Below are 11,801 nucleotides of genomic sequence, written 5' to 3' on the forward strand. Positions count from 1 at the left end.
CGGTCGGAGTATGGTGCGGCCCGGCGAGGAGAACATGGACAGCAACGTCCTGGCCATCGTCGTCGCTGCCAGTGAGTGCGCGGCCGGGGCTCCGCGCCGGGGACGTTCTCCGGGGTTCCCCGCGGTGCCGGGACGGAACCGGGAGCGTTCGGTCCGCTCCCTGCAGCCGGAACGGCTTCCGCTCCCCGCACGCGGTCCGTTGGGAACCGCAGACGCGGAGGCTGCGGGGAGCCGTGGCTGCGTCCCGAGATACGCTCGGGGCAGCGCGGGGGTACGGGGCGGAGCTGAGCTGGTCGTGGGGCGCGCTCTGGGAACAGAGCCGATGTCTCGTTACGGCGAGAGAAGCGCTGGGGACGCGCGGTGCTCTCGGTGTCTCTGGGTCGGGCAGCGGGCGAGTCCGGCTTCCCCGCGCTGCTTTGTTCCTACAGACCCCGCGGGCGAAGGGGCTGCGCGCTCTGCCCGCCGCTCACTGCGTCTCCTCTCCCCTGGCAGCGGTGTCCACGTCCTTGTTCTTCGTGGCGGTGCTCGTCCTGCTGCTGCTCCTGTACCGCCGGGACCCCACGTGCTGCCAGTTCCTCTGCTCGTGCCGCTTCTTCCAGAGCCCCGGGCAGTGCGTGAGTGCCCCGTGCCCTCGTGCCGGGCTCTGCTGGGAGGGAACCGCCGCGGCTCCCCTCGGCGGCCCGGGTCGCGCTTTCCTCCTTCCTTCCCTTTCTCCGTTCGGCACGCTGGCGAGCAGAGCTCCGCGCTGCTCCGCTTTACGGGGAAGGGGCCTCGCGAGGAGTGGGGCCGGGAAGCGGCGTGTTCGGCCGGCTCGCCTTTGTGCGGTGCCCGGGGAAGGCGCCGTTCCGAGCGATGCGGGGACGGCGCTTCGGGCTTTGGGTGCGGAAAGGCGGCTTCCCCGCTGCCCGGGCCGGTGGGTGCCGCGCTGACCCGGAACGGGGCGGCACCGCGCCGCCATCCGGCGCAGTCACGCGCGCTGCCCTCCGCCCCCCGCTCTGCCCCGCGGTCCGCCCGAAGGCTCCGCGCCGCTTTGTGAGAGCGGGGAGCGCTCCTCTCCGCGGGAGGAATCTTTGCTGGCAGTTGCTCAGCGCCTTTGCAGGGAATCGCGTTTAAGCGCAGCAAGGCTGCTCAGGAGCAGAACCGTAATTGCTCCTCAGAGCTGCTTGCAGCGTTGCTTTGAAACGAATCCCTGAATAGATAAGAGTTTACAAATCCTGTGACCTTGAACGCGTGCCAGAGCTCTTATCTACACCAGTGGAAAAGCCGAGTGCCCGCTTTTCTGTTTTTTTCCTTTTTTTATGTCGTGCTGTTCCCCCGGGAAAGCTAGCTCTGCTGAACCTGCGTGAAGCCTCCGGCGCCCGGCAGCGCGGCCAGCCGACGTTGGCGCCCAGAGCAGACCTGCTGCTGCCCGGCCAGACCGTGCGGGAGCTCTGGGTGCGGGAAGGGTGCAGGCACGGCGCGCCGGGCACAGCCGGCGGCTCTTCGTCCGGAGCTGCAGCTGCGGGGGGGATTTCAGCTCACTGCTCCACTCTGACCCCTCGTTCCAGGACTGCCAACCCCCGTACTTCAGCAGCAACCAGCGGCTGGTGGGACCCCAGTGCAGAGCGTCTCGGCTGGAGAGCGCTGCTGAGAATCCTGGCATGCAGGTGGTGCTGCTTTCCCTACGGGGAGCTGGGGGGAAGGGTAGCGAAGGTCCCGATGGCCCTGGAAGGAGACTTGGGAAGGTTGTGGTGTCCCGGGAAGGTCTTGGGGGTCATGAGAGAGGAGTCGAGCTCTGGGAAAGCTGTCTGTGCACAAGAACTGGTGCAGAAGGCCCAGGGATGCTACGGAGGGCACCACCTGGTCTTTGTATGTCTTGCTTTGATTGGGCAGATCCCCTGGTCTTTGGGATCTCGTAGAGCGCGTCTGCATCTTGCACCCGTGGTGTGATTATTTCCAGGTGTGCGGGGTGAAGGGTGTGCAGATTTCCTCTTTAAGGGGTTCAAGGAGCAGCACCCGTAGTTTTGAGCCTGAAGCATCCCGAGGTGGCATTGGGCCACCGGCTCCCAGCAGAGCCCCGCTGCGCTGACACTTCTGGCTTTGGTGTCTCCAGGCAGAGGAGCTGTTCTGTGTCGCGCCGCCCAGCAGCTACCAGCTGCCCTCCTGGGAGCCCCGCCTGCCCAGCTATGAGAGCGTGCGGAAGAAGGATCGCCAGCGGGAGATCCATCAGATGATCGCAGAGAGGTTTGGGCTGTGGGCAGAGCCTTCCCAGGAGGTGAGCCCAGGGCTGCTCTCGGTCGGTGAGGGCCCAGGGGCAGCGCTGCTCCCATCCGTATCTGGCTTTGGCTCCAGTGATTTGCAGTGCTTATGGACTCTGTTCCCCACGCTCGCCGTTCTCCGATAGCCATTATCTCTGGGAAGGGCACACGGTGTACTCAGAGGCTCCTTTTGTGTACATCTGTGCAGTTAATGATTCATCTCTGCCGGTGCGTTTGCAGAAATGCCTGTGCTGGGAGTAAGGACAGAAGTGCTGATGGCAGAGCGAGCCCTTATGATCAGTGCTCTGTGCCAGGCCGAGCGTGGAAAGCTATTTTTGGATCTGAAGGCTTCCGTGGTTCCTCGCTCCTTTCTCCCAGCAGGACGTTTCTGACAGCCCCGTGCTGTTACCTCGAAGCGCTCGTGGCTTATTGAGAGCCAGAGGCTTTGCCTGCTGTGGTATTTAAGATTTGCAGTCCAACAGAGGGCATCTGACATGAGACTCCTGTTGAAGAAGTCCTCATTGACTGAAGCAGCAGAGAAATATTTGAAATCCTTAGCAGAGCACAAAGCACTGCCTGGTTTACCTGGATTTTCAGCTTGTAGTGCTACAATGCAATATTTGGAATTGCAGCACTTGGCACTCAGCACTTGGGTTTGTAACCAATGCCCTGATGTGAGAGCACTGAGGGCAGAGGAAAGCAAGGCCCAGCCGCACCAAGGACAAGAAATTGAACTCTTAACATTTCTTAGCCTGTGCTGAGTGACTTGCTCAGAATTGTGCCTGCTAAAGCCCAACAGGCTTAAATTCGGGAATACTGAGCCTTGAAAACTCTGAAGTTACAAACTGTAGCCTGCTTTTATAGACCCCCCTACAGCCTGCACGTAGCTAAAGGGAAGTGGACAACAGTCCTGTTTCAGCAGAAGCCAATTCTTTTCTGGCTTTGCAACAAGCAGGGCCCAGTCCCTGGCACGAGGCAGAGCAGGAACCTAACATAGCATCCTGGAGGGAGCGGGAGGGATATGCTGTGACACCTGTGGGTTTCTGCCCCCCTGCGAGGCAAACGATGCCAAGCTCCGCTCTTACCTTCCAGCTCGCAGCCAGCCAGCAGCCTGCTGCTCTGAGACCTGGAATTTAATTCCGGTGCTTTTTGGTGCCTTGTGTGTGCTGTGTAGGACGTGGGGTGACCTGCTTGTTTCCGATTCTCTCCCTAGCTGCCCCCTCCCTATGAGCACGCCCTGCGGCACCCTCCAGCTTTCTCAGTGGAAATCGCCTCAGAGGCCGTGGACAGACGCGCTGTGCCAGCCCCCCCCCAGCCCCTGGTCAGCTGCCAAAGCCAGCGGAGCACAGCTGTGTAAGACTTCGTGCTGCCGTGCTTCTTCCTCGCGTCAGTGGCAGAAGTCCTGGGACGTCGTTCCCATCTGAGGGAACAGCCGAACCTCAGACCTTCGCTCCTGTTTCCAGTCAGCTGGTTGGAGGCAGGCGAGTCGGACCCAGCTGTCCTGGACGCCCGTCCCGCAGCATGGAGACAACCACGGAGCTCCCCCTGACTGCAGTGACCAGGGACGTCTGCTTGCTTTTCCATTTGCCAAACACGAGGCGGTGGATCAGCAGCAGAGCTGCTTTGCTCCGCGTGAGGGGTGAAGCAAAGGTGAAGGTCTGCTCCGTTCCTGCAGGCAGCTGGTGGATCATTAGCTCTGAGGGCGCAGCCGGCACTGCCAAGCACACCGCCTGTTTGACCTCTGATGGTCGTGCTGTGCCACTTCATCTATTCCTCAGGAGACAAAACTGCTTATCGGCGTATCAGATTCCCAATGGCAATCCTGACCTGCTAGTGACAGAACGAATCTGCATCGGAGCGCTGCTGCGCACTCTCATGGCAGCAGTTTGTATGAACTTCAGATGCACAGAAACTTGAGGTTGAAGGGATCGTGTCACTGGCAGTGCTGTGTGCAAACGCAGAGCGCTGAGACAGCGGCACAGCTGGGTGTGCAAAAGGGCAGCAGAGTGGGCAAAATGGCCGGCAGCCTCCATGGGGAATGTAAAGCAAAGGTGGAAATGCACTTCTGGTGCATCTTACCTTGTCTTCTTTTGAGGAGAAGACAATCTATTAATGTCACTACACTACCAATTTTGATAACCTGTTTTCTACTGTAAAGCCTAAGCTTCAAATTGTTTACAAACCTGTAGATAAAATGAGATCAGTTTGGCTATGAGGCATCCAGGCTTCTTTCTTTCAAGTAACATAAGCAATCACGGAATGACTCAGGAAAGACGAGAAGAAAAGTCTTCTGGATTATGGCTTTATGAGACACCTCCAGCTGCTGAGTTTCAAATACCATCCCAGACTTCCGCCTCTTAACAGGCACTCTAAAATCAGTCACCAATTAGCTTTAAGAGCACAGAATTGCCTCACATGGTTGTAAACGGAATGCTTCTGGGCATTTGAGTTAATGAGTGAGGTGAGTTAGATACCAGCAAAAATCTAGCTTTGTGGGATGCAGTTAGATACAGCTGGAAAGGAATCTCTCCTTTTCTGTAATGTCTTGGAGCTAAGAAACAGATATAGCAGCAGTGACTAAAAATGAATAAAAATAGATGGAATTGTTAGTAGGACAAGTATTGTCACAAAGGTGATTCTAGATAGAACTAATTCAGTGGAACAATGGAACAGGTTCTCCAGGGGAAGGAGAGCTGCTGAAGGAACACAGGTAACATTCTGTGAACAGTCAAGACCCTCAAGAAGTCCAGTGCGTTTATTGAACACTCTTACAGCAGCCAGCAGATGATTCCAATGCCCAAACACCTACTGTGTGTGCTCTGGGAGCAAGAGAGCAAAGCACAGCTAATTTCAGAGCAAAGTTTTCTTGTCCTCCTCAGACAGCAGTCCAGCTGTAGCGCTCTGTCCCAGCTGCTTCCTCCCATCCACTCCTGTGTCACACGGGAGACTCAGAGCATGGTGACCAGCTTAAAGCTTCCTACTTTCGTGGTAGGGATAACACTGATGAAGGTTTTGTAAAGAATCGCTCCTTTGGGCAGAGAGCAGATCACCTCCCTGCTCTCGCTGCTGCGGGGGGGGGGCACATAGACCTCTTTAGTGTATCTCACAATCCCGTCCTCCAGGGCGTACAGAGTCTTGTTCCGGCCCATCCCCACCTGGAAAAGAGCCAGATGGCCTTAGAAAGGAAAGGCTGGAGGTCTTTCACTACAGCAGGCCAGGGCATCTGTCTGTGTTGTTTGATACCCGGCTTCAGCAGCATCTGCTGCTCCACGTTTTAAAATACAAGGTGTGTGACTTACGTGAGCCCCTGGATGCCAGCGTATCAATCGCTGAGTAGCCAGAATGTTGCCTGCATGCACAAATGTACCTGCAACAGAATGGCAGAGTCAGACTGCAGAGAAATGGAGCCCCTTGGAGCCCCGAGGCTGGCAGAAGAACAAACGGTTCCAGGACTTTAAGAGCTTTCTGTGGGAATTTTCTATGGAAAAACTGAAACGCAAAAAGCATCGAAATGAAAATGCTGTTAGGAAATAGAGAGCAATTGATAAACAGTGGGAAAAAAGCAATCTTGGTCTTTGAGGAGATTGCTTCTAGAGCACAAGGCATTTTGTACTTGCTGAAGGCATTTGTTATATTACCTTTAACACTGCTATGTTTTCATGAACAAACTCTCTAATTATTAAGCACTGAGCTGCAAGAATCTGTACTTTGGCTTCCTCTGCACATCATAATTCTCCCCTTTGTAAACATCTAAAACAACCAACTTCTTAACGCAGAGCAGAGGGAAAGGACGCTTCAGTTACCAGCTGTCCCACAGGGTACCCTCCTTCTGGACTCCGCAGGGAGGCAAAGTACCAGAGTACATTTTCCATAGGCAGTTTTGTCTGGCTGCTCGCAGTCCTGCTGGCAGGGAGGGCTGACTCACCGCGCCCTCCTGCTGCCACCCCTGCCCACGGGACTCGAGTTTCTGCTGAACTTCCTGTTTCCTTTCTCTTGGAAAAATGCCCCAGCCGCCTCCTACCGAAACGCTCCACAATCAGCCCAGCTGGCAGGGGATACCTGAGGAAAACCCCGTGGGTGCCAATACGGCTCAGCAGACATCTCACCTACCTTCTAACTTTTTCACTCCATAGCGCTTCCCGGGGCTGCGACCACCCAAATTTTTTGAGCTGCCCCCGGATTTCTTAGAAGCGCATCTGACAGCAGCCAGGCTCGTTTGTGGAACGGACAGAACTAGAATTGGAACAAGAACAACAGCAACAAACCAGCTGAAAAATATGTAAGTGAAGGTGTTGGTTTTTTTCTTTCCCGATTTAGAGGATGTCAGTTAACGGCTTTAAAGGTAAACAAAAACCCTGAGGAAAAGAAATCCCGGGGCAAATTATTGTTCAACCACTAAGTCCTCTGCAAATAGGCTGCATCTCAAGGGCTGAGGAGAAGAAAGCAAGAAGAAAGCAACCAGTACTGATAAAGCAAAATGCGGAGACGCCACTTTAGGACGATACACAGGCATAATTACTCCCTGAGCACAAACCCTGGGGCTACAACCAGCACAAGTCCAGGGAAATGGAAACCTTTGTTACGGCCCGGATGGCGTCTGCCGCCACCGCGACATCACTGCCTGCAAACTCCTTCCCGCAAACGGCGCCGTCTGACCGCAGCGCCCCGCGCCGTTCGGCCCAACGCAGCCCAGCGTTTTTTCCCAGCGATGCCCTTTAACCACAGAGCGGCCTCAGAGAGCGCGAACCGGGAACCGTCCGGCACGGCTTCCCGCAGGCCGTCCTGTGCTTCAGAGCGAGCCGGGCCTCAAATCCTCTCCGCTTCAGCGATCCCACAGACCCTCACCGCCCCGCCGCGCCTCCCGCACCGCCTCTCACTCACACAGCCGTCCCCAGGCCGCCATCTTCCGGCGCCGCCTCACTTCTCCTTCCGGAGCAGTAGGAGGAGATTCGTCCGAACGCACACACGCTCACGCGTGCGGACCAATCGCCTCTCGCCGCAGACGCGTGCGCTCGGGATCCGGCCAATCACCGCCCAGCGCGCCAAACGCCCGCCCGCTGTTTTACCCTCAACGGCCGCTTCTGGAGGCGCAGGAAATGGCGGGGGCTGAGGGTGGTGATGAGGAGCTGCCAGCCTTCACTGCTCTGCTGCAGCCGCTGCCGGCAGCCGGCGGGCCGGCCCTTCTGAGGGCGTCGTTTCCCCCTCTGAGGCGAGGGAGCGGCGTTGTGATGCTGAGCAGTGACAGCGAGGATGAGATAGAGATCGTTCCCCTGTCTGACAGGGTCAGCAGGAGGCTGCCGCCCGGCGGGCCGATGCACAGCGCTGCGGGTCCGGGGCTTCTGCCGGCGGGTGGCGGGGCTGCGGCTGAGCGGGACGGCCGTCCTCACGGCGGTGAGCGGCTGGCGGCTGGCCGCAGGGAACGGACTGTTCCAACAGCCGCGCTGTTACCCGAGGGAGGACCTTCCGTCAGCCCCCCCGGCTCTGGCGGGCCGGCGATCCCTCCGGCTGCCCCTGTGAGTGAGCGTACGGCCCGGCCTGGGGGGCCTCTGGAAAGTGGAGAAAACGCAGAAGCTTCTCCTCCGAAGAAGAAGCCGAAGTACGGCCGGGAGGAAGGGGAGGCGATTTGCCAGGCGGCCTGGAAGAGGAGGAAGGACCGGGAAGCGAGGAAAAGGCGGCAGGAGGAGGAAAGAGAAAGAAAGAAGAACCTCGCCAAAGTGCTGAGAGCTCAGCGGCCGGGGGAGTGCCAGAAATACATCGCTGTGGTGCTGGATCCAGGTACTGCTTGCAGCCTGCGCTGGCCTCGCAGCAGCTCTGGCCGTGGCATCCTGACCCGTGTGCCAATCTCAGTTCTCTTGCAGGTTGAAGGTGGGGTGCAGATCCGCGCTGCTTTGCAGTCTGCAAATTATTCCTGCGTGGTTGAGAGCCAGGCTGTTCCCTGCAGCATTACCTGGAGGAGGAAGTCAGTGTTATCTCAGGTGTGGGGACAAAATCATCTTGCCTTTTTCTTCGCACGTTGTTTGCACTTGATAGTAATTGTTTTTAGCATCCCAAGCAAACATTCCTCTAACCTTCTCCCTACCTCAGATTGAGAACACTGGTTTGATTTTGAATTGTAAACAGGCCGTTGGTCTGGCTGTTTGTTTTTGTGTCTGGGCAGGCTGAGGACAGTAATGAATGGACAGAAGAGCCGAATCTCCTGGTTCTGCTTGGCTTGGAAGAGTTCTTGTCCATGGTTCGTAACTACAAGCAAGTAAGACTGCTTATAACTTTTGTGCTCTCTGAATGTGGCTTTCTGGAGAGGGTGGTATTTGCCATCCCTTTTCATTTGGAAGCTATCTATGGTTTTATTGAATCATAAGTCTGATCTATACTTGATAAAAAGCACTGAGATTGTCTGAGGCAGAGTTCTGGTAAGCTTTCTTTCCTAGGTACTATTTGTTAGAGGTTTTTTGAGAGGTAACATTGTCTTAGTAGATGCTGTCAGGTCAAGTATGTTGTGGGGCTTTTTTTGTGTGTGTGTTTTGTTATTTTTGTGTTCTTTACTGTAACTTGTTACTAGATCAAGTGCTCTCTGTTTGCACCCGAGAGCTCCAGGAGCAGAACTTCACCTACGCAAAGATTTAGCTGTAACGTCGGGCCATAGGCTGCTGGTCTCATCTGTGCTACTCGGGATGGTTCCATTCTTTTTCCTATTGCTCTTTGCAGGAGGCCCAGGGCTGCACAGAGCAGAAGGAGACCTTACAGAGCTTTGTAGCTCGCGTGATGGAAAAGATGCCTGGGAAAATTCTGGCTCTAACAGTTGTTGAAGTAGAGAAATATTTCAGGTTAGAATTTTTCTCTTCAAATGCGTCAGTGTTGTCCCACTGAAAGAGGCAGTGTTTACATTAATTCCTTCTAGCAAAGACGTGTAACAAATTCCCATCTAGAACTGCTCCACATCCGTTACGTAGGAGCAGAAACAAAGGTCTGTCTAGCTCGTCAGCACAGTGACCGGTGACAGATACCTGGGGAAGAGTATGAGGGCGGCAGAAATGTTCACAGATACTTTCTTGAAAGGCTTCTGTTGCTCTAAGAATAAATAATTAAATGCCGCAGAGGAATTTGTGTACCCAATGGCCTGTCCTACAGATTCGGTGTCTCTTAGTGCAGGGTGTTGGCGCTGAGGTGCTCTATGCTCCAGAGCAGCCTCGCCCTTCAGAATTCCCCATCTGAGCTTCCTCTTCTTAGGTGTCTCAGAGCTCAGTCAAAAAAGAGACTGCAACAGGTAACAGCAAATGGGAGCCAGGCAGAAGACAGGGGAGGCCAGAGGCAGAAACGGGTTAAGGATCCTGGCCTGGAGATCAGCAGACTGGATGTGGAAGACGTGAGTAGAACAGGCATGCAGTTGTTGTCTGCCTCTGCGTGGACACTTGACCCCGTCACGCGCTTTCTGGGACTGGGATCTTCAGCTTCTGTTGGTTTGTGCACAATAAGTAGAGCTCTTTCAGTTCCCCTCTGTTCAGTTACAAACCAACCCTCTCATGGGCTATCGTACCTTGTTCACCTTGACTCTGGAAGTGAAAAATGAATCTGTTAGCATTTCCTGAACTCCATGGCCTGACGATGAAGCCAGCTGCTGCCGCCCAGGAGCAGTTGCTGCATGTTGCAGGAATCTCCCGGCTGATATGGCACTAACTGCTATTGGACAGCAGGAAACAAAGTGCCTCCAAACGCTTTGTGTTCAGCTGTTTGCAAAATGGGGAGGGAATGGGTGTTCCTGACTTACACCAGGATGTTAGGACTGGTTTTTTGTTTTTCTTTCAGTCATGAACGGAGTTTGATGTAAGAATGTGAGTTGTTCCATTTGTTGTTTCAATGACCTTTACAGGCCTTGGTGGATTTGCAACTCTGCACACGTGTCCAAGTCACTTTTTTTGAGAGCTGGGAGGAACTCGGAGAGTTTGCCACCATGTTTACAAAAGCTGTAGCTGAAGCTCCGTTCAAGTGAGTAAGCAGGCGATTTTGGTCATGTTTTCTTTGGAGAGGCTTTGCTTTCAGGCTTGCTGGGGGGAATAGCGGGGTGAAGGCAGACTTTGATTTCAAGTTGTCTCACTTGGCATTAAGTCAAGGTCTTGTTCTCCTAGCTACAGGATGGTTCCTTTTTCAATAGAAAATGTTGGCCTGCGTGTAGGAAACTGATGTAGAGAAAGCAGGGTCACCTTTTTAGCATGCTGATGCCACTGGTGTCTTTAGCAGCACAGCACGAGAGGTGGCTCTCTGGCTGTGTGGTAACAGGTACAGGAATTGGAATTTTGGGGGGGGTCACTTGCTTTCTCATCCTTTATCCACAGACGAGAGCAGCAGAATACAGGATTCTCTTTCTACTTAGAGAACAAGTGGTGCAGAGGCGTGAAAGTGGATCCTTCTGGAAAGGGCCTCTTTGAAGTTTGGAAGAGGCAGATCCAACAGTTTAACCGGGTCAGTGCGGAGATGGCTGAGGCTGTTGTGTCTGCGTACCCTTCTCCTCAGCTGCTGGTCCAGGTAAGGATGCCTCCTGCGTCCCGAGGGCTGCGTGCAAACAGCTGCTGTGGGGATGGTAGGAATAATTTACCTTTACGTTAGCTTTGACACAAGGATTCTGCGTGAAGTGTTTAGAAAGGTGGTGAACAAACTCAATTCCTTGCAACACGCTGCTTCAGCTTTACGGAGCAGACTACTGACGAGCCTGTGTGAGAGCTTCCCCTCGGAGAGAAAGGCCAAAGAAATTGCCAGTGACACCACAGTAACGCGGCCCTGCTTTGCTCGTCCTGCCTGCGCAGTGCCACACCTCACAGTGCCCGTTCTCCTGTTCTGTCTGGGCACTTCGGGGCCTGTCTGCCTCCAAACCCGTAATGAGATCTGGAGTGAGACCAGGGGAAAAATGAGTTTTATTGTGAGAGTGCAGAGCTGTCGCAGGCGTGTGGGGTTTATTTACTGATTTATCTTTGAGCGGTGGATGAGAAGAGATGATGCCGTTCCTTTGTGCTGCTCGCAGGCCTACAGCAGGTGCTCCTCAGAGCAGGAGCGGCAGAACATGCTGGCTGCCCTCCCTGTGCGCCGTGGCACCGGGGTGACGGCAACCTGCCGCCGCGTCGGGCCCGAGCTGTCCAGGAGGATCTGTGTGCAGATGACTTCCCACGACCCTGATCTGTGCCTGGATGTCTCTGGATAGCCCAGATGAGCGAAGATCCTATGGTCTCTCTGGTTGTATTCATCTTCCTTCTGGGAAAAGGTGCGGAGGTGACAAGTGGGCTCCTGGATCGCAGCTTAAAGGCTTGAAGCACTTTTGGTCTCTATCATTAGAAGGAAATTGGATCCAATTGCTGAATGGCTGGCGTTTACACAGAAAGCTGTGGAATGTCTTCCATGAAGCATGAACTGGACATGCCTTACGGCACTGGTGGTGCTTTTGTTATTCTTCCAAGGGAATAAATCACTTTCTGTAATAACATCAGTTATTTCTTAACACATTTCCTTGGACAGGTACAACTTCCAGAGGTCCCTTCCAACCTCGAGCTGTTCTGTAATCCTGGCATGTCTTCTTGG

General features: G+C 54.7%; 2 protein-coding genes across 2 annotated transcripts; one reads left to right on the forward strand and one right to left on the reverse strand.

Annotated features, from left to right (window-relative positions):
• Window positions 1–5,185: 5,185 nt before the first annotated feature.
• On the reverse strand, window positions 5,186–7,140 carry MRPL27 (mitochondrial ribosomal protein L27; the record flags this gene model as incomplete). The annotated part of the gene is made up of 4 exons (XM_079544454.1): window positions 5,186–5,392; window positions 5,537–5,604; window positions 6,348–6,470; window positions 7,119–7,140. 4 exons carry the CDS (start codon window positions 7,138–7,140, stop codon window positions 5,186–5,188), a joined length of 420 nt encoding a protein of 139 aa, XP_079400580.1.
• A 193-nt stretch (window positions 7,141–7,333) lies between these two features.
• EME1 (essential meiotic structure-specific endonuclease 1) lies at window positions 7,334–11,427 on the forward strand (the record flags this gene model as incomplete). The annotated part of the gene is made up of 8 exons (XM_079544158.1): window positions 7,334–8,012; window positions 8,085–8,266; window positions 8,395–8,487; window positions 8,943–9,061; window positions 9,465–9,600; window positions 10,105–10,220; window positions 10,568–10,757; window positions 11,251–11,427. 8 exons carry the CDS (start codon window positions 7,334–7,336, stop codon window positions 11,425–11,427), a joined length of 1,692 nt encoding a protein of 563 aa, XP_079400284.1.
• Window positions 11,428–11,801: the final 374 nt, after the last annotated feature.

The sequence above is a fragment of the Tetrao urogallus genome, assembly GCF_951394365.1.
Source record: "Tetrao urogallus genome assembly, chromosome: 18".
Taxonomy (NCBI): Eukaryota; Metazoa; Chordata; class Aves; order Galliformes; family Phasianidae; genus Tetrao; species Tetrao urogallus.